This window comes from Sceloporus undulatus, chromosome 10 (assembly GCF_019175285.1).
Source record: "Sceloporus undulatus isolate JIND9_A2432 ecotype Alabama chromosome 10, SceUnd_v1.1, whole genome shotgun sequence".
Lineage (NCBI taxonomy): Eukaryota > Metazoa > Chordata > Lepidosauria > Squamata > Phrynosomatidae > Sceloporus > Sceloporus undulatus.
Genome location: NC_056531.1, coordinates 13,514,421 through 13,534,668, shown reverse-complemented (window position 1 = coordinate 13,534,668; position 20,248 = coordinate 13,514,421). Strand labels below are relative to the sequence as shown.

At 43.7% G+C, this 20,248-nt stretch overlaps 1 protein-coding gene across 3 annotated transcripts in view; it reads right to left on the bottom strand.

The window, feature by feature from the left end:
• Positions 1–754: 754 nt before the first annotated feature.
• The window catches only part of CUX2 (cut like homeobox 2), a 153,112-nt gene continuing 133,618 nt past the window's right edge, over positions 755–20,248 (bottom strand). For 2 of the 3 annotated variants that reach the window (XM_042441709.1, XM_042441710.1), the window contains exons 9-22: positions 19,335–19,383; positions 19,088–19,192; positions 17,920–18,111; positions 17,404–17,462; positions 16,681–16,729; positions 15,235–15,334; positions 13,383–14,042; positions 12,530–12,631; positions 10,542–11,329; positions 8,906–9,065; positions 5,665–5,934; positions 5,039–5,227; positions 4,229–4,502; positions 755–3,153 (exon numbers count right to left, since the gene is read on the bottom strand). In XM_042441709.1, the coding sequence (XP_042297643.1) occupies positions 2,364–3,153; positions 4,229–4,502; positions 5,039–5,227; positions 5,665–5,934; positions 8,906–9,065; positions 10,542–11,329; positions 12,530–12,631; positions 13,383–14,042; positions 15,235–15,334; positions 16,681–16,729; positions 17,404–17,462; positions 17,920–18,111; positions 19,088–19,192; positions 19,335–19,383 (3,787 nt within the window). In that variant the 3' untranslated portion in view covers positions 755–2,363. Of the gene's footprint in view, positions 3,154–4,228; positions 4,503–5,038; positions 5,228–5,664; positions 5,935–8,905; positions 9,066–10,541; positions 11,330–12,529; positions 12,632–13,382; positions 14,043–15,234; positions 15,335–16,594; positions 16,730–17,403; positions 17,463–17,919; positions 18,112–19,087; positions 19,193–19,334; positions 19,384–20,248 lie in introns of all 3 variants that reach the window. The other variant, XM_042441708.1, reaches the window with a different exon arrangement.

The following is a 20,248-nucleotide window of genomic DNA, read 5'->3' as shown; positions in this document are numbered from 1 at the left end:
AGCTATGGGAAACACTATGCAATGAATTAGGAGGCTCCCTTTCCTTACCGCTGCAAGGAGTGGCTAGCACCTTTGGTCCCAGCTCCTCTCCTCCCAGTTGGTCCCAGCTCTCTCCTCCCTTCTAACTCTACTACTTCAAATTGCCAAGAAAAATACCATGGTCTCCTTTGAAAGCTTGCCGCACATTTGCACACACTTATTTTGCAGACTGCACCTGCAGGAGAAATTGGCACAAGCATAGACGCTGTTCGGAGACACCATCACAGCTGCTAGGGGCTGGAAAAGCTTCTATCACTGTATACAGAACAGGCAGAGCACAGCATCGAGGCTGCTGAACTCTTCAGCAGACCAGAGAGAAGATGGGTTCCCAGTTTCACTGGACTCTTTCTCCCTCTCCTTTTCTGAGCAAGGAGTATCTGTGGGATTTTACTCTGAGTGCGTTGCTTCTATAGTCTAACTTTCCAGAACAGTTGGATAAATGTTTAATAGCCTGAGATGTGCCACCTGGCAGGGAACGTTTGAGGCCTTTAGGGGGGCTCACTGTGGACTGGAGGCTCCCATGGAAGATAGAACATAAAGATGAACTTTTCTCTGCTGTAACATACCATCCAGATCCATTCAGCACCATTATGTTTAATAAAATCTTCTCTCACACATGTGGCTTGAACTGACTCTTGACTGTCTCTGATTTCTATCTGGCTGATGACCACTGAATAGATTAGACACCCCCCATTCAAGCTTCTTTCCACAGCAATGAGGTCCAGAGGATTGTTTTATTTTAACAAAAGCGATCATTTTCAGGAAGTGAAATTCCATATCAAATAGTGTGGCTAGCTGTGAGCAATACAAAACCTTGGTGACAGCTAAGTTTTGTTGTTTTTTAAAAAAGAAAGCTTTTGCCCCAATCTGATGTTGATTTTTAACATACATGGTCGGCTGAATGTGCTCCCAGATCCTTTTGTGCACAAGGGGTTGCTGCCTCCCTTGAAATGACTAAGATTTGCCCATACATACAAGCGCTTCGTGCGCATGTGGGGATCTGGCTTGGCTTGGCAATATAGTCGGGGTGAGGATGAATTAGGTGCAAGACAACATTTTCTCTCTGCATTTTCATGCTCATACTGACAAACACTTCAAATGGTTTGTTCCCTTCCAAAAAAAATGAAATGCTGAGCTAAGCAAAAGATGACAATTTTCATGTGTGCGCACACACACATATACAAATGTAAACCTTCATAGGGGTTCTTCTGGTTTATCATTAAAGTCTGTCCCTGTCAAAAACAAATACATCACAGACTTTGAAAGTTGCCAAATGCAACCTTTTTTTTTGCAACAAAAAGATGCTGCACTTTTTTGTTGTTCTTATAAGTGGGCCGAAAAGCATTGCTTCCAACAGCTGTAGATTCCTTCTTTGTTGGCGTTCCTGATGTGTCCTTTATTTCTGTTTCTGGCGGGTCACTAAGCTACAGGAAGCATAAGGACTAAGGAGTCACTTCTGAAACCATGCTACATCTTGTTCAGGAAGGCTATTGCAAACATATTTCTACAACATATACAACAGCACGCAACACTTTTTTCCCTGTGTTATATTTAAAACAAAGCTTTCAAAACATACCACCAGAACTAAACAACGGACTCAGGATGGCATCGCAGATTCCAAATTTAGAGTCTTCACGGACTGTAAGACAAGTCTCTGGAAAAAGTTGTATTAATGCGATGTCTTAAAGACAAACATAGGGGAGAACAGCACACCCCTCTGGTGATCAAGTTTAGCAAAATTTTGGTCAGTCTCATAGTGCTTCTCAATGGCTTTGATCAATGAGTCTGGGTTATATCTTTTAATTTTTAATCTTTTTTTAATCTCATCCAGTGGCAAACTACAAGACTTTCAGTGGACATTTAATGACACAACTGATACAGTTTATAGCTATCTTTTAATATCAAAGCAGCTTGAGCTGTTAATAAATTCCAAAGTTTCCTTTTATTAAAATATCTAAAAGAGGTCTATAAATATTATTTTAATATTTTTCTTCTAAAAGTGTTCCCAGTTTTTTTTAATGTTTGTTTTCACATTTAAACCAAAAAAAGTCCATTTTATCTTCCCATCAGGTGCTAAGAAAAAAAGGAGCTACAGGGTAGCCATGAATCACTCTCATTTAACAAAATGGAGTTGATTTGTCTCCTCCTTAGTACGTGATGAAATTAATAAAATATATATGTGTGTGTATATATATATATATTTATATTTATATATAGATAGATAGATAGATAGCTCTATTTCTATATACACTTGACTCCCTGTTCCACTGAGTTTAGAATGTGGACGTCAGAATTTGGGTGCTTGTTTGTTTTAACCTGGCTTCTCAAAATTCCCACTCCAGGGTCTCTTCACGATTGGCTGCTTTCTCCAGCCGATGAATGATGCTGTTGAGATTGGCCATCTTCTCGTGCCGTCGCTGTATGTTCGTATTTGCTTTGGCATTTGGGGGCGTGGAGCTCATTTCTGTGGCAGGACTCAAACTCTGTGCTTTGGCAGCAGTGGCGGTGCTCAGAGGCAATGGGGAGATGGGAGCAGATGAGGATGGGACGGGCGAGACAGACATCATGAGGCCAGGAGAGGAGGCTGCAGATGGGGAGTTTAGAGACACCTCTAAGCTGCACCGCGAAGACTCAGAAGCCGATTTAAAGCTCATGGGATCGGAATGAAGCCTCTCACCAGTGTTTGACTCCACAGAGTTATGCAAAGAGGAATAATCCGGAGCCCCAGCTATGTGTGTTTTGTTATGTGGGGCACTGCCCCAGGTGAGACTAGGACCCTCACTCAGATTTTCTGTACATGCAGCCTCCACCTGTTCTTCTTTGAGGCTGGATCCAGAAACAAGCTCAATTTCCCCGTCTGAGCTACAAGGGTCCCTGAGACTTGCACATTCCTCTTTCTCACCCACCTCCACTTGCTCCTCCTTGATCTGGATCACTGACTTGCTGTCTCCTTGGCACTCAGCATCTCTGAACGTAGGCTTCCTGTCCTCTCCTTCGGAGTCAGGGCTCGGGGGCTGTGGACACTTCAGCAGGCTGTTGGATGGGGTTAGGCTCTGCTCCTGGTCTGTGTCATCCTGTGCCCCTTCCACCAACATCTCCCGGCGCATTCGGGATCTGACAAAGAAAAAATGAGTAGGTGCAGCTAACCCCAACAGATTCCAAAACATCAGCAAGCAAGCAAGAAGGTCACTCAGCATGGTCTAGAGGACCGAACACTGCAGTTAGACTACATATATTTTGTTCAAATGCTACCTCTGCCACTGAACTTATTAGATAGGTACAGGTCAATCTCTCTCAAACAACCTATAAAGCAAGACTTACAGTGGCTTCTCCTCTTGAGTTGTTTTGAAAGGAAGACTGCAAAGGTCTTTGAAAATATGTAAGAGCAATTGATACCTCAAGGAGCTCACTGCCCAATACTTTCTGTGATTGCCTCCAGACTGAATTACAGAAAAATAGATAGCACTAAAGTGCATCACAGTACCTCATTTCTTTAATGGTTAACATATACAGCCAAATTTCATGTAAACTTTTCTATAATGAATCATCTGCTTAGATAAAGTCATTCTGTTGACTAGGAATGGTTACAAGGAGAACCCAGGTTCTTTGTTATTGCAGCTTCACTGGGTGTCAGTCCATTTCCAGATACAATTCGGAATGCTGGCTATGATCTACAAAGGTCTATATAACTTGAGCTCAGGCTTTCCAAGAGGCCCTAGTGCCCCACATGAGCCTGTCTGGTTTTAAGATCTCTCAGTCACATCACCCACCCAGGCACATTTGGTGAGAACAGGAGAGACAGCTTTCATAGTAGTTGCTCCCAGGCTGTGACACTCCCTTCCAAATAAGATTAGGTTGGCCTCTTCTGCACTGTCCTTTGGTCAGCAGGCATTGAGTCAAACTGCTGAGTCAAGATGCTGAGGAAGGGGCTTTTAATGGGGGGACGCTGTACTGTTTTACTGCTGTGCATTTAAAAGGCTTTAATTCAGCAATGGTTTTAATGCAATAACTATTAAACTGAGTTTTAATATAAATTTTGTTCTCCACTGCCTTGAGTCCAAGGGTTGGGAGGACAGACCGATATAAATTAAATAAATGAATACAAGCAACGATAACAGCAAAATACTAGTGGAAACTTTAAAATGGAAGAGAAGAGGGGCACTTGCTGTTAATCTAGCCCATTAAATACCTGTAGTTATGGAACCAGTTGATCACTGTGTTGGTCTTAAGGTTCAGCTGGAAAGACAGCAACTCAATGGTCTGTTGTGAAGGGTACGGTTCCAGCTGATAAGCCTTTTTCAGGGCCTCTTTCTCTTCAGGAGCCAGAACTACCCTTGGCTTCTTAATCTGCAGGAGGCTGAGATCTTGCGACTGGAGGCTAGGACTGGGGCATTCGGAGCGAGTGTTGGGAGACTCACTGTCTGAGCCAGCACTGATCAGTCCATAGCGACGCTTCAAGTATGCTAAAGGCAAAAAAGAAAGAAACAAAAGGCCCCAGATTTTAAGAAGCATTCTTGCATTCATTAAAACACAAGTCTTACTCTTGTATAAGACTGGAACTGGGAAAAAATACTTTTGGACTAGTACTCCCAGAATCCCCAGCTGGCATAGACAATGACTTTTCCAAGCTCTACACAAGTCACAATGAACAGGCAATTTGATAAATCACATATATGCCTTTTAAGGATGCTGTGAATATTTGTGATTTTCATATTCAGGTGTAAAAATCACATATCTGCAGCTATGGATAAGTGTTCCAAAAAGGCAACATTTTCTGAAAAGTTATCACTGATCCATGAAAAAGGAAATAGTCAGCAACTCATTGCAGAATGAAGCCTATTTACAGAACAGAGGAGAAAAATGGACAACAGCCCGATCTGTTGTGAAACAATCTAGCGCCATGTACAATAGGAACCATGCAATCCAACTTTTGGTCCTGCTTTAACAAGCTTGTCCTTATGGCACAGACCTAGGAATGCAGGTAGCTCCTGTATCTCACCTTTTTTCTCCAATTTTTTCATGTCCCGCAGCTTGTTGACATTGTGCGGATCGTTCAGCCAGAGCTGCATCCGGACAAACGGCTCCCTCCCTTTGAGGCTCAGTTTGTGCCATGGCTTGGGCCTCGAAAGGAGGTCTGAGACTGATCCTTGTGTCAAGCCTAGGATACTCTCTCCAAAAAGCCGCTGACCTAACAGGAGATCAACCGAAAGGTGAAACTGTAGCATGTATCTGATGACAAACTAACCACATTTTGAGCAAAGAGATGACAAGAGTCAGTAATATCTTCGAGCTGTTCTCTCAAAGGTGACAACAGATCCTGTAGGAGAGATATTACAATTCCACTGTTGGGGCAGGACAAACTCCACATCCTCTAAAATCAGGGGTGGGCAAATTATGGCCCAATAGTTCACCTTTTATGCTGGATTATTTCTGCAGTGCAGATACAGCCCTGGTTAACTGCCATGGGTTCTTGACCAACAGAGCCTCCGGGAGACAGTTGGTTCCTCCTAGTTCTGTGGTGAAAACATCTTGGCCTCTGCCCATGTAACCCAATTGAAGCCCCAGATTCTGGTCCCCCTCACCCCCAACTGGTGCTCATCTGGTGATCACCCTGAGCATCCATACCAAGGTTGTTATCGGTTAAGACCTCCTTGACCTTCTTGGTGATAGAGTAGGTGTCCAGCTCCGGCGACATGGCCACAATCTCCTGAATGCCAACAGGCGCCTGGCTGTTGGGACCCATCCTGCTACTGAGCGAGGAGACAGACCTGCTCTCTGGGTGCTGGTTTTCCTTACTGCTTTCTAAGGCAAGACTCAGAGGCTCCGGGGGGCTTTTCTCTTGTTCGGAGGGACTGGGTGATGGGGAAGGAGAAGACTGAGTCTCTCCAGGACTGTCTGCAGAATAAATAAAGGAGGAGGGAAGAAATTCAGATAAAAGACATTCTGACCCGTACCTGACATACAAAACATTAAGCTAAGTTAGCCAGTGTTAAGGGCTACTGTAGTGGCCCTGCAAGACAAACACTTTTAAATAAAAGAGAAAAATGTCACCATTTTAAATGTTACAGAAAACAAAACCAACATACTCTGTTTTTCACTACACTACCCAGCTAAAGGAGGATGCAGACTGGTGGAAGGACAAAAGCAACCATGGCTGGTCACGCCTTTTAGGGCTTGGATTGTATTTTATTGTAGATTTTTAAATTACTTGTCATTGATGATTTGTTATTTTAGGCACCCATAATACTTGAGGTTTAAAATAGGAAACAGATGTTTCTCTAGTCCCATCTTGCATACCCATAGTCAAGCCATTACATTTTATTGCCCCAGGACCAATTTCTTTCATGTTGCAGTTCTGTAATTGAAAATGTTTTTAAAAAGCAACAAGGCTAACCCTACCACTAGACCTTAGGCACAGAGCTGGGGTGTCATAAAATAGCAAATGGTTATTAATTCCATTTGTTAATTTCATAGAATCACAGAATCACAGAGGTGGAAGAGACCGCAAGGGCCATCCAGTCCAACCCCATTTGTTGTTACACTGCTCCCTCGGGTTACGAAATTAATTCGTTCCGCGGCCGCTTTCGTAACCCGAAAAGCCTTCGTAAGCCGAATTGCCATAGGCGCTAATGGGGAAAAGCCGCGTTTCGTGCGAAAAAGCGCCGAAAAGCACCAAAAAATTTTTTCGTAACCCGAAAAACATTCGTAACCCGGAACAATTATTTCCAATGGGGATTTTTCGTATCCCGGAAATTTCGTAACCTGGGTATTTCGTATCCCGAGGTACCACTGTATATTTTGTCGCACAAAACTACAGTTCCCATAACTCCCTAGTATCGAGCCAAGGCAGGTAAAGTATTCTCCAGCTGGATTATTTCTGCAGTGTGTTCTGCACCTTAGTTGGCTTTGGGTAGTATGCACCTAAATATGGGTGGATAAGATACTTTTTATTATTTAGGCAGGCCTTTAGTTCTTAACTTGTTGTAGCAGAAACAGCTTTTAACAGGGTGTATTGTGATCACGTCTTTGTATTATGTTTTAAAGGAGCTTTACGCTGCTTTAACGCTGCATTTTCAATATATATTTAAAGTTTGTACTATCAAGTTTTTTTAGCTGTACTTTGCTTTACCTTACTGCAAGCCCCCTTGACTCCTGAGCTGCGATGAGCGGTGGGGTATAAATTAATTAAACAATTAATTAAGCCACACATCTTAGGCAGTAAAATGTCTTGGATCAGCCCTGGAAAAGAAGCTGGGAGGAGGACAAGGAGACAGTATCATACCAGAGAGGCTGCTGGTGGCAGGAACAATTCCTCTTGATTACTGATACAGATGCAAAAAGAACATTCATGCCCAAGCTGTTCTCAAACCTAGAGAGAGAACCCCCAAATGGTATCATAAATATGTTTTGCTCCTCTCTCTCTCTCTGCTGTCAACTTTTTAACTCTTTTCAAAGCGCCATTTGAATGAGATGTGCATCCGCCTCATCTTGCTGAACATACTAATTAAGGAGGTTGGGAAAAAAGAGGCAGATGTGTCAAAACAACAAGCATGGGAAAGATGTAAAGAGCCTTCTTTTATAAAAGGCAATTTGCGGGGTGTCTGTGTGTGTGTGTGTGTGTACACACTTGTGTTAGCAGTAAACTGAGAACCAGTTTGCTTTTTTGTTCTTCTGGATATTTATGTTTCACTGAAATAAATAGAAAATAATGAGGAGTATTTTTGTAATGGGTGAAGAGGACAAATTAATCTTTTTTAGAAAAAGAAGTCTCCTTTATTCAGCCACCTCACTCACTACGTTTCTTTTAGGATTATGGCGTTTGCATGCAACCGAAATTTGAAACATTCCTTTATTTCTCCCTAAAAGTGTTTGAAGCTGGTGTCCATTTTGTCACAGTGTTCTGGCAAAGTTAAAAATTAGTTAAATAATTTTCATTTTAATTATTAAACAACAACAAACCACTGCCCTCAGATGAGAGTAGGCACAGAAAGTGGCCATCCAGCGGTTTTGTGTGTGTGTTTGTGCCTTTGCTTTCAAGTCACCTGTTGAGTTGTTATTCTCTCACTGGGTTTTCTTAGGCAATTCGGCACATGGGTTGTTGTTGTTGTTGGTCAGATGGCAGGTAGATAATGAGTTGGACTGGATGGTCTCTTCCAACTCTATGATTCTATGATTCGTGTTCAAAAGTGTTTCCCCTATGTCAGGGTATGGCAACTGCAGCCCTTCAGATGTTTTTGGATTACAGCTTTCATAATCCTTCACTACTGGCTATGTAGGCTAGGGATGCTTGGAGCTGTAGACAAAAACATAAGAACAGCCACCCTAAAGTAGATATGTAGTCCGTCATTCCCACCTAGTCCACTGTTCTGTTCACTAAGTGGCCAACCAGTGGCCTCTGGAAATCCCATGAGCAGAACAGTGCACCTCCATCTCATGTTTCACAGCCACTGATACAGTCAGGTATGCTATCTCTAACAGTGACAGTGATACAGAGTCATCTTGATTTAGTAGCCCCTGATGATCCTAACCACCATGAATGGATCCAGTCCCCTCTTAAAGACAACCGAGAGGACTACAGTTGCTCACTTTTGCCCTGCGGGAAGAAAACTAACACATGAAGAAGAATGAAGTCATTAACAGCATTCTTTCCATTCTGTTGATAACAAGTTTTTTTTAAAAGCACATCAATGGAAGTGAGTGTTTAAGAATTTATATTCAAACTTCAATCTGGAAGTGGTACAGTGCAGTCTACTGTCTTAATCTCTTCTTTCAGGCGGAGAGCCTCAAGGATGGCCTTTGTAAGAACCAAACGTCAAGGGCCTTGCAAACCAAATGGTTGCTGGTGGCAGACCAGTTGAGTGCCTACCATGAGGTGGGTTGCCCTGTTGGCTTATCCCTTGGCCTAGCTGATCTGTGAGCCACAGCTGCATGCGGATGAATGGCTCTCGCCCTTTTTGCGTTAGCTTGCTCCATGGTTTGGGCCTGGACAGCATATCACTCACGCTTCCTTGCGACAACCCTAGCACCTGGAATAGACAAGAAAACAGGCTTAATCCACAAACAGGCAATGCCATTAAAAACAACCACAACAATGCACATGCGGTCAAACAAACTCTACTACTACTATACTACTATTTATATCCTGCTTTCCCTCCCCAAAACTGGCTTACAATTTAAAAGTACGTTAAAAACATACAAAAGTGAGCATTAAAATAGAATTAAAGTATTACAATATTAGACCAGATCACTTGTTAAAAGAAATAACAGTAAAAGCACTGAAAAACAGTACACTTTTACAACAGTACAACATTCACCCAGCACATTCTTTAAAGATTTTCTGTATTAAAAACCTATCTGAATAAAAATGTTTTAACCTGCCAACAGTCTTAGCCTACTATGTCTTACTCTATTAGTACACTGAAGGAATTCTAGGAGAAAATAATTATGATCCAGAGAAGCGACATAGAAAAGAGAATGATGACCACAAAAATAAAATAAACAGTTTCATGGTGGAAAGAAGCTTCAGCTAAAATTCTAAGGAGGCTTTGGGGTATGTACTTATGGACCAGAAAAGGTCACATTAAAAAAAACACCTTTCAGGAAGGAAAGAAGTCTAGCTAAAAATGAGGATATGTTGGACTAATGCAAGTATTTCCTTAAAAAGCTCAGTCAGAATATGGAGGGAGCCCTTGGGTGGCATAACTATCACTTAGACAAGGCCACAAAACCAAAAATCGTTCCTGAGGAGAAAATACTCAGCTAAAAGTCGGAGGGGCTACTGAGTTAATGCAATTATGACTCAGAAAAATGTCACAAAACTGTGGGCGAAAAGAAGGCTCAGTTGCAACTGTGAGAGAAATTCATGGAGGGAGGGAAAGAGATGACTAGTATAAGAAACATCAGGCTTAGAAGGACCAGAGGAATGGGAAAATATGATGCTGGCAGTACTGACTGGGGGATACAGAAGGCCAATGGAGAAACTGAGGCTGCATCCGTAGGGCAGAAATAATCCAGACTGACACCACTTTAACTGCCATGGCTCAATGCTATTGAATTCTGAGAACTGTAGTTTGTAATGGCCCCAGAGCGGAGCAGAGTGAGATACTGAAAGTCATTTGCACCTAAGATTCTTCTGGTTGCTTTCTTTGCATTCTCTGGATCACTTGCCTCTCTTCTTTGGGTGCCTAAACTGCACTGATACACGTTCAACTGAAGTTTCCTGCAATGCTAGAAAATTGAGGGCTGAATAAAAAAAACTGTTTGGGTAGCATTTTTATTTGGAGTGGGCACTGCCCTCATTTTGCCCCCACATAGCTAAATCCCTGAGTGCCAGCCTCGTTTCCTATTCATTCACAGCAGGCGCCCTCTCCCATTCATTCATAGATCCATTTGCACTCCTCTCTCGTTCTTTCGCTCTCACACACACATGCGCAGAGACCCTCTAATTCCCTCTTTCTTCTTGGGATAGCTTTTACAGCGCTTAATCCATCTGGCTGAGCTACCTTTTCCCCAAAGATACGCTGACAGATCCCATTCTTGGCCAGCTTCTCCTTGACCTGTCGTGTCAGCTCCAAGGTGTCCACCTCCCTGTACATATACATTTCATACTGCTCGGGCGTAAGGGGTGGCACAGTGGGTTTGAGGGTCCTTGGCACATAGGATGGGTAGTAGGAAAGGCGTCCGGTGCCCTGGGACTCTGAGCCAGTCGTTTCCAATTTGACCTCTAGCACCCTGTGGGGCTCGTCCTCAGACGTTGGAAGGTCCTCCTCATTTGGGATAGCATCACCAGATTCACCCCGCTGCCATACTCGCCCATTGGCCATGCTGGAGTAGCTGGAAGAGGAAGAGAGGGAGGGCGACACAGAGGTGTACGGCCGGCTCAACAAACTCCTCTCGGAAGCCCAGTGCTGGTCAAAATAGGAGCCGGCATCCCCAATTTCAGATTTCACTTTACGGATGATGCTCTGCACAAAGGCAGCAGGAGAGAGGACGGTCAAGGGAGCCTGTGTTGTGGTGCTGCTGGCGCTGGTGCTTGGACCCATCATCCCTTCCTCTTGCTTGATGTAAGCCTGGACAATGTTCTGGCTGACAGCGGCCAGGGTGGAGCGCTCAGTTGGTGGTGTGGCAACTGGCCTGCTGGCACTGCCTGCTTCGATCTCAAGCAAGGCCTGCTGTTGAGCCTGCATCTCCCGACGCGCCTGCTCCAGGATGTTCTTGATAGCATCTTCTGAGTTGCCACTGGTGGTGCCATTGGCGATCGCCTGGGGCGCTGCGGAGCTCTTGGGGTCCCCTAAAGAGTAGCCAAAAACAGGAATGAGTGGGAACTGGGACTATTCAACTGGGCCCCAAGCTTGTTGGATTCTGTTCTAACTGGCCCCATCATTACAGGTCTTAAGACAGCTTTAGAGGCCCACTTGTTTAGATTCTACGCTTCATTCAAGTTAAAACTCTACTACCACCCTTTTCTTAAAAGGACTTGTCAGTCTGTTGGGTTGTATGTTATTGCTATTGACCCTGTTGTTTTTATTGTTAATTCCACCACTCTTTAATGATGTTGTGCAGCCAAAATTGAATAACCATTTTTTATGCATTGGGAGATGCTTTTTAAAATAACATAAACAATCAGTCAAACAAACAAACAAAAAAATTAAAAAGGAGAGTCTATTAATTTATTCAGAATGAGACCTTTCCCATATTCCAATCCAACATGTGACCTATTGGACAATACCATCTTTCTATGTCGCCAAAATACAAGTTGTGTCTCCCTTATCCAGAATTCTGAGATGCAAAATATTCCAAAACTCAAAACATTTTTCATGGGTGGCTGAGATAGTGACATCTTACCTTCTGATGGGTTGATGTACGCAAACTTTGTTTTGTAACAAAATTATTAAAAATATTATATAAAATGACCGTACCTTCAGGATATGAATTTTGTTTAGACTTGGGTCCCATTGCCAAGATATCTCATTATATATGTATAGGAAAATACAGGTATTCCAGAATTAAAAAAAATAACAATAAAAATCTGAAATCTCAAACACTTCTGGTCCCAAACTTGGGAAAAGGGAGACTCAACCTGTATTTCCTTCACTAGCGACTTCAGAACTTGGTGTGGAAGATAACCAGTAGAGGGCAGCATACAATGCACTAACTATGACTGAGAAAGCAAACCTGCATAATACGCTCTTGTCCTGAGTTTAAGAGTTTGGAAGAGAAATCACTACTCACGGTATATACAGCCAGTCTTGTAAACCAGTTTTGGAAGTTTCTGTCCTGTTGCAAAAACCTGCAGTATCTATTTAACCTGCAGCAAAGTTCAGATGACAAGACATTGGCATGCACACCATGGGAAGTGAAGGCGTTCTGTGCCACTGCAGAGAGACTGATTCCCAATTCACTTAGCCAAAGTTCAATTCAACAGTCTGGACAAAAGAGGCCCTCTTAAATCTCCCTGACGAACTCCAAGACGCAGCCCACACCAACTTACCTCCTTTCTGTGACTCAATCTCCTTCTTCGCTTGCTCTAGGATGTTCTTGATGGCATCATCAGAGCCCGTTTCGGGTGTCCTAATCCTTGGCGTAATGCTACCTGATCAAAGAAGCACAGCGGCAGGGGCTGTCACTTGCCTCGCGTTTTGTTCCAGTTCCATTCATGTAATGTCAAGAAAGTATTTACTCATGCTGGTGCTCAGCTATTTTTAGGAGCCCTCATTTGAAGGAATGTCTCTTGCCATTAGTTCACTTGCCACAACAGAAAGTGATCAGGAATGGGGCTGACAGATTGGGCCTCTGTGAGACAATGGCTCTGGAATGGCAAGAAATGAAAGCTGGAGCGGCATGAGCCAGCCCTCATTCAGGTCCAATTGGGATTTGTTCATATGAAGCGCAACTTGCTTCTGACTGTTTGTTCATCAGGTTCACTACCTGTCAGCCCCAATGCCATCGCTCCTAGTGCCTATATCTCCACTGACAGTCAAAAAGCTTTTTTGTTTGTTTGGTTGCTTCTGACTCTGCCTCCCCATGTCATCTGTGCATCATTTTTTTCCTAGATTTTCTTCACCAAGTGGCTGGCTGGCTATTCCAATTACAATACAGGCCTAAATCCTGTTAGTCCTCGACTAGAATGGACCCGCAGAATCAACAGGATTTACCTATGTGTTGGCTCATTATTCACCAACTGACTGAATGGCTCTACTCTAGCTGGGATTAATCAATAGGATGCCAGCGACAGACAGTTGCACCAATGTCTAGATGTCTTCATTCTTGTGTTTTTCAGGCACAAAGAGAAATCCATACCTCACCAACACCTGCCAGCTTCTTGTCTGGTCTGGTCTACTCACCTCTTTGACGCACCTGAATTGTCCTCAGGGCCAACACATTCTGCTCATCAGAGAGGAACTGCTTCATTTTGATGAACGGTTCTTTACCCTTGACGGTGAGCTTGCGCCAAGGTTTCGGCCTAGCCAGGATCTCGCTGACAGAACCTTGAGAGAGGCCTAGGACATAATGCCCAAAGACCCGTTGGCCGATGTTGTGCTTGAGAAGTTGCTCCTTCACTTGGAAAGCAATCTCAGCGGTATCCAACTGCTCTTCATCGGCTGAACCTGAATTGCTACCTTCTGACTGGTCACTAGGCAGGCTCACCTCATTTGCAGGGACGGCTTGACTGGGGTTGCCTGCTAACACTGCCCCTTTGGTGGCATAGAAACTGGAGGGGAATGCTACCACACTGTTTGTCTCAGTCTTGTAACCAGGAGGCCCCATCTGTTTGGGGAGAAGGGAGTCTAATGGTATCCGTTCAGCAGTGCTCAGGTTAGGAAAGGGCGATAATGAGAAGCTCCTGGATCCTTCTGGCACCACTGTGGGGCCCAACAGCGGCTGGATGAGGGGAGGGGAGGCAGTGTCTTCCCTGGGCGTGTGTGATAGGTGTTGAGGGGAAGGGTAGGACTGGTCCGTGCCCATGGAATCCTTCACCGACTCATCCTCCGAGGGATCCTCCTCTAGAGACCAAAGAGAAATGCAGATACACACACCAACTATAGCTTCCCCCGAAAGGCTCTAAATATTACTTGGAGGCAAGTTGGAAAAACTAACAGGGAGAAGATTTTTCAGAGTTTCAAGGGATTCTTTGTGAGGTGTCCTTCCCAACTACCTACCCTCCTCAGAACCCTCCCTGACACCCCACCTCTCCTGTGGGAGCTCAGTGACTTGTGCATTTAGTGGCTTATGTAAAATCAATGAGGAACAAAGCCTTTCTGTTTTCAGGCTTACTAAACCATGATACAAAAGGAAAAAGGGATGAAGAGGGAAAGAGGAAGGCAAGGCAGACACCAATTCTTAAAAGTTACAACATTCCTATAACAACCGGTTTGAATGGAAACATTTCAGGGAAAAGAGGAGCAAAATGGAGCTAGTCTCTCAACATGGCTGATGGGATGGGCCGGGTTTCCCATCTCTTCCTTTGTTGTAGCCACGCAGAAAGACAGCTGTGCAATTCCTCCCCAAGTGGAAGAAGGGATGCCTAGAAAGAGCAGCATAACTCCCGAGGACAAGTAAATCTGTTTTCTCTATCTAGAGTGGTTAGGGGCCCATTTCTTCCCTTGTGTGGCGTGCGCAGTCTGGACCAGCACCAGAGCATAACAGACTCACAGTGGAGTAAAAAAATATACCTGATGCTCCAGATCTTCCAGGATCTGGAGCGCCAGTTCTGGGATCAGAACAAGGTGCCCAGCATGTGACTGTTGCTGGGTGCCTCCTTCTGACATCAGAAGCAAGTAACCCTCGGCAGCAGTGGACGCACTAGGCAGCCCAGTGGGACACCAGTGCATACAGCCATAGTGGCACCGGGATAAAGGCAACCACAGTGCCAGGACACTCTGGGCTGCCCCTGGGGTATTCTGGCCAGTGCAGACAAGACCTCAGACAGATGGGAAGAGGGCCTTGTCTAAAGCAAGCTACACTCATGGAAGGAGACAGTGGACTATGCTGTCATGTACCTTTTTTTTTAATCAAAACAACAACTATAAAAAGGGTTTTAGAATTTCAAACACTTAATAATGAATGTCTGATAAAAGATTTAAGCAAGGAAAGCGCTCTTTTGAGGAGGAAATCCTAACACCACCACCACCACCAAGAGAGAAACCTCTCTACAAACATCTTTTCCAAACCCCCGCTCTCTTGTTCCCAACCTACCAGTGCTGGGTATGAGGCTTCGTTTTTCCAAAAGGTATTTCTGAGATGGGTAAAAGGAGTCCTTTTCCAGAAGCAATGCATTAGTGGGTTTTGATATGCTCTACAAAAATTAAAGGGAGGAGGAAAGGGCAAACTTTAGGAAATGTTTCTCAACTAGTTGGAGGTTTATCAAGTGTTTACTAGATCGTCTTACTTGATTTTACAACTTATGGGCAATTAAAATATACAGTTACAAAATAATAAGAGCAATAAAATAAAAACATCAAATCAAACAATTCAAACTTTGGCTCGGAAATTAATTTGGCCTCATAACTCAACTTGTTACGATCATTTAAAAGTAATGCAGTTTGTTGACTGTTGTTTTTATTGTTCCACTGATGTTTCATCTTCCCCTTTTTTGGTTGTCCCTGTTACTTTGCATTTCACAATGTATATTTTATTCTAATTGCTTTGAGAAACATTCGGTGGAAGAATGGGATACAAATTTAAGAAGCAAACAGACCAAATTTAAAAATCAACACTCAGTCGCAGAATAATGCTGTCTGACTAAGAAACTAATGAGTGCTCAAAAGCCCCAAATATCTTCATTTCCCAATCAACTGCCAACAAATGGATTCTACATGTCTTCCAGAGTGATTTCCAGAGCCCTAGTGCAAAACAAGCTTGGAAAAGTTAAAAGTTTGAGACTATAATCTCCAGAATCCCCCAGCCAGCATGGCTGGTAAGAAAGTAACTTTTCAAAGCTGTATTGCAGCCACTATGAAGGTCATTTCATCTGTCCCCACCACAAACACCTATGATGTTGGCAGGGCACACAAAGGAGGAGCTTAATTCCTAGACAGCTTCATACTGGAAAATATGGCCTTTTAAATCAGTGGTTCTCCAAAATACTTGCAAGTGTTTTTGACTTCAAATTCAGAGCCAGCATAACCAATAGTCAAGGATCCTGGGAGTTGAAGTTCAAAACACCTGGAAGGCCAAAGGCTGAGAACCACTATTTTAGCTAATTTGGTTCCGGGTCCTTTAGATCATCAGATAGAGATTGGCAAAGTTACTTTTTGAACTATAACTTCCAGAATCTCCTAGCCAGCATGACCACTTTCTGAACTGCTTGGCAGATTTGGGCCTTGCTGGCTAGGGGATGCTGGCAGATGTAATATAAAAAGAAACTTTGCCAACCTCTGGCTCTAGAAGCCACAACCACAACTCTGAATTGTGCTCAGAAATGCACAGAAGGAAAGCTGTAGGTGAGAGGAGGGCTGGGGAGAGTTTGCTGCTCAATAGTTTGGCCTCACAGCATTCTGAATCAACTGCGGGGTTTGAACATCTTTCAAAGGCAGCCCCACGTAAAGTACATTACAGTAGTCCAGCTGAGATGACGATAAGGCATGTGTCACAACATAGCCAGGCCTGATGTTTCAGTTCTTCATGTCGAGGGGAACTTGCCTGGGAAAGGCTGCAGTTGGAAGAAGCCAGCTTCATCGCTTTCAAGATGCTACAAGAGGGAATGAGCAGTCTTAAGGAAGAACCATGGTTAAGCTTACCAGGACTAAAACAGAGACTGGGAAAGCTACACTTTGCTTTACAACTCCCAGAACTCCCCACTGTCTATGTTGGATGAGGATTGTAGGAGTAGTAGTCCAAAAAGTAGCTTTTCCAACCTCTGGTCACAGGTGCGTGCGTGCGTGTGTGTGCATGCACAAGTAAGCTAGCAATGAATAAAGAGAGACTAGTTTAAGTAATTCGATATCATTAAATGTTCATGAGAGAAGAGGAGGTTCAGGAACCCTCAACCAGTTCTAACACTCCCTGTTATCCTCCCTGACCCATCAAGTTTTATGTGATGTGACCCCCTTGCATGGAGATGCATCTGCTTGTGATCACCACAGGTGTATCATCAGAGGTACCCCCAAATCCACCAGCTAGGAAGAGGGTGGCAGGATGCACCTGCTTCTGCCAGATCTTGGTTTAATGGAGCAGAGAAATGCACAGTAACCCAGTTGTCCCAGAGCTATATGTTTAGGGATGAAAAGGGCACAGATGGCACCAAGGTCCTCAGATGGCAAGGGAAAAGCTACTGAGGTTGTTGGCTCTGCAAGTCTCTGAGCCTTTGATGCAACAGAGATCACAGAAAAGGCTGGGCCTCTCACCCAAAATGAGGGATCTTACCTCAGTTCTGTCTTGATCTCTTCATAGTCTGATTGGGCTTGTAATTTTTCTTCCAGCTTCTAAAAGAAATATGTATGTATATGTGTAATAGAAAGATAGATAGAGCAATGAACATATAAGCATGTGCAGAAAAAAATCAGAGTCAAAGAGGTCTTTACGAATCCTAGGACGTAATTGCAAGTAAAATGCAGCCATGATTAACCCTGATCAAGATTTGTTTAAATTACTTAAATCTAACCCCTTCATGTCTAGCCCCAGCCAAACGAGAACTCAAGTATGTGTAACAGCATCAGTTCATCATATACATCCCCTGTTATGAACATAAAATTATGCTAGATTAAATTGTTGAACAAAACATACAGTTGGTGAACTGGACATATTAAAATAGCAGAAAAGTCTTTTGGATCAATTAAGGCTAAGGAAAATTTTTAAAAAGTCTGGAGGAGAGGACAGGGAAGGCATAGGGGTACAATTCCATGCTGCCCAACACAAACGTCCTGCCCACTGCCCATGTACCTCAATGGCCTCATTCTTGGTTGCCAACTGCTGTTCTAGGTCTGCAATCTGACTGGCTGAAGACTCTTCCACTTCCTGCAAGGTGTTCTGCAAATGCTGAATTTCTTTGAGAAGCCGAAGGATTTCCCGATCCTTGGCGGCCAGCGCTGCCTCTAGCCGTGGCCCTGGGCACAAAGCATAATTCACTTTGTCCTACAAAAGAGGGGATTCAAGGAAAAACTTAAAATCCCATGGGAGGACCCTCTAAATACAGAAAAGATGTCCACAGGCCTCATGGACTGAACACTCCAGAGGCACAGCCCAATATGCCTCTTGTTATTTTCTTCTACCTCAGACCTGCTTTGATCTACAGCAGGGGTTTTTATGCATAACAGCAGATAGATAAAATTTGACTGAAGAGAACTTTCAGCTAAAATGTTAGGAGTGGAACAGAGTGAAAAGAAGCCCCAAAACTAAGAACAATTTTAGATGGGCACTTTGTTTAGAAAAAGACTCATGGAGCAGCACAGAAGCAAGAGTGTGCTATTCTGTTCTGACCCTCTCTTCTCTTTAAATTTTAGTGAATACTGAAGAGAGGGTGTTTGCTCAATCTTATCATCAAATGGAGAGAAGCAAAACACTTGCATTACCAGCCCTGATTCCAGACTAAAAGTAGGTTTCCCTAAGTGGGGGTTGCATTGGCACCTTAATTTCATGGAGGCAGAAGGTCGGGTTCTGCTGACCAATCCAGAGCAGAAGGTAAAGCTTTTAGTACTTATACCATGGAGCCCTGGCCAATTCTGGTGCTGCGTACTGCCTTCCAATGTCAGGGACTGATATTGTATGTCCCTTTTTGCCTTAAACTGAAAAGAGCTCTGGAGCCCAGGAATACATAACCCCCTGTAGCTAACTACATTAGGCCTTCCTAGAGTGAGATACTACTTCAAGATCCAGAATCCATCACACACAGAACACTTCTATTATTATACAACACAGGTTGAAAATATTATTGTTTTGGACTCCCAAAATTCTGCAGACAACATGACCAATGGGTATGCTGCCTGGAAGATTCTGGGAGCTGGTAGTCTCTGAAAGTAACATTTACAAATTCTGCTTCTTTCAGGCAACAAAACTGGCCCAATTTGCTTAAGCCATGCTTCTGACTGTCTAAGGCCCTCCTAGTCCTCACCCCACTGGGTCCTTGGGGAGAGCAACAAGCCAGACGAAGGGAGCTGTTTACGGAGGCAAGCTGTTCCCGCAGGGTCTCCACCTCTCTCTGGGCAGCCTCGGCTCTCTGCAAAGGACAGAAAAAAAGATGGATGCCAGGACATCTCTCTTCAAGAGAATGGATACCCCACAGTATGTTTCTCTTCTAGTCTCCAACTCATGCTCATTGAGAAGCCAGCCACCCGTCCCACAGGTTTCTGAATTGTTACCTGATTGGCTTTTTCAAGGTTCGCCATAATCATGGCCACTTCATCTGTCCTAGGGGAGCAAAGCAAAGGCAACCAATTAGACAGCATGCATCTTTGGAGGGGAAAGGTGGCGTATACTGTAAATTTAATAAATATATCTGTGCAAAACATATCTGGATAAAGTAGTCTATCCCAATGTCTTCCTTCACCTTGGATCTATTTCAGAACGTGTGATCTGGACAATTGTCACTCGAAGAGTACTTACTGTTGTTATAATTGCTTCCCATTCACTATTTCACTAAGATAGGCAAAATTACACACATATTCACAACCAAGCCAGCCATCCTGTTCTCTGATAGGCGCTCTGCTCTTCTTTCAGAGTTCTAATATGTCATTTAAGCTTTTTATTCATATGGTGAATGAAATGCTACATAGGGCAAAGTATGTGGGGAGGGGGTTTGCTGCAGGAACCCAAAAATAACAGAACCTCTCTCTTGCCGAACACACAAGCAGAGGAAGCAAATGCCAAGCCCTTGCAGAATTCTTCCCCTCCCCCATCCTTCAATTCTCCTCCCTCAATGTGTTGCAGCTACTATCTTGATCAAAGGCAATATTATTTACTACCATGCACCAAGCAAACAGGCGCACGTGGCAGGATCAAAGAACATCTGGTTTGGCATGATGTGATTAAGTGGCCCTGACTCAGTTGCCTAATAGGAAATAGAAAGTTGGGGGGAGTGGGGGCAACTCTGGTTGTGTGTCAGCTAACCCACTGAACACTCAAAACAGCTGGAAGGAGAAAAAACCCACCCATTTTGAGCAGACATTCCTGGAGGAAAAGCAAAGGTGAAGGAATTTCGGTCTTGTAATGGAACATCAAAAATGACAGACAAGCACCTTTCCATTTCAATTTGAGGAAGCTCTTTTGGTTTTAA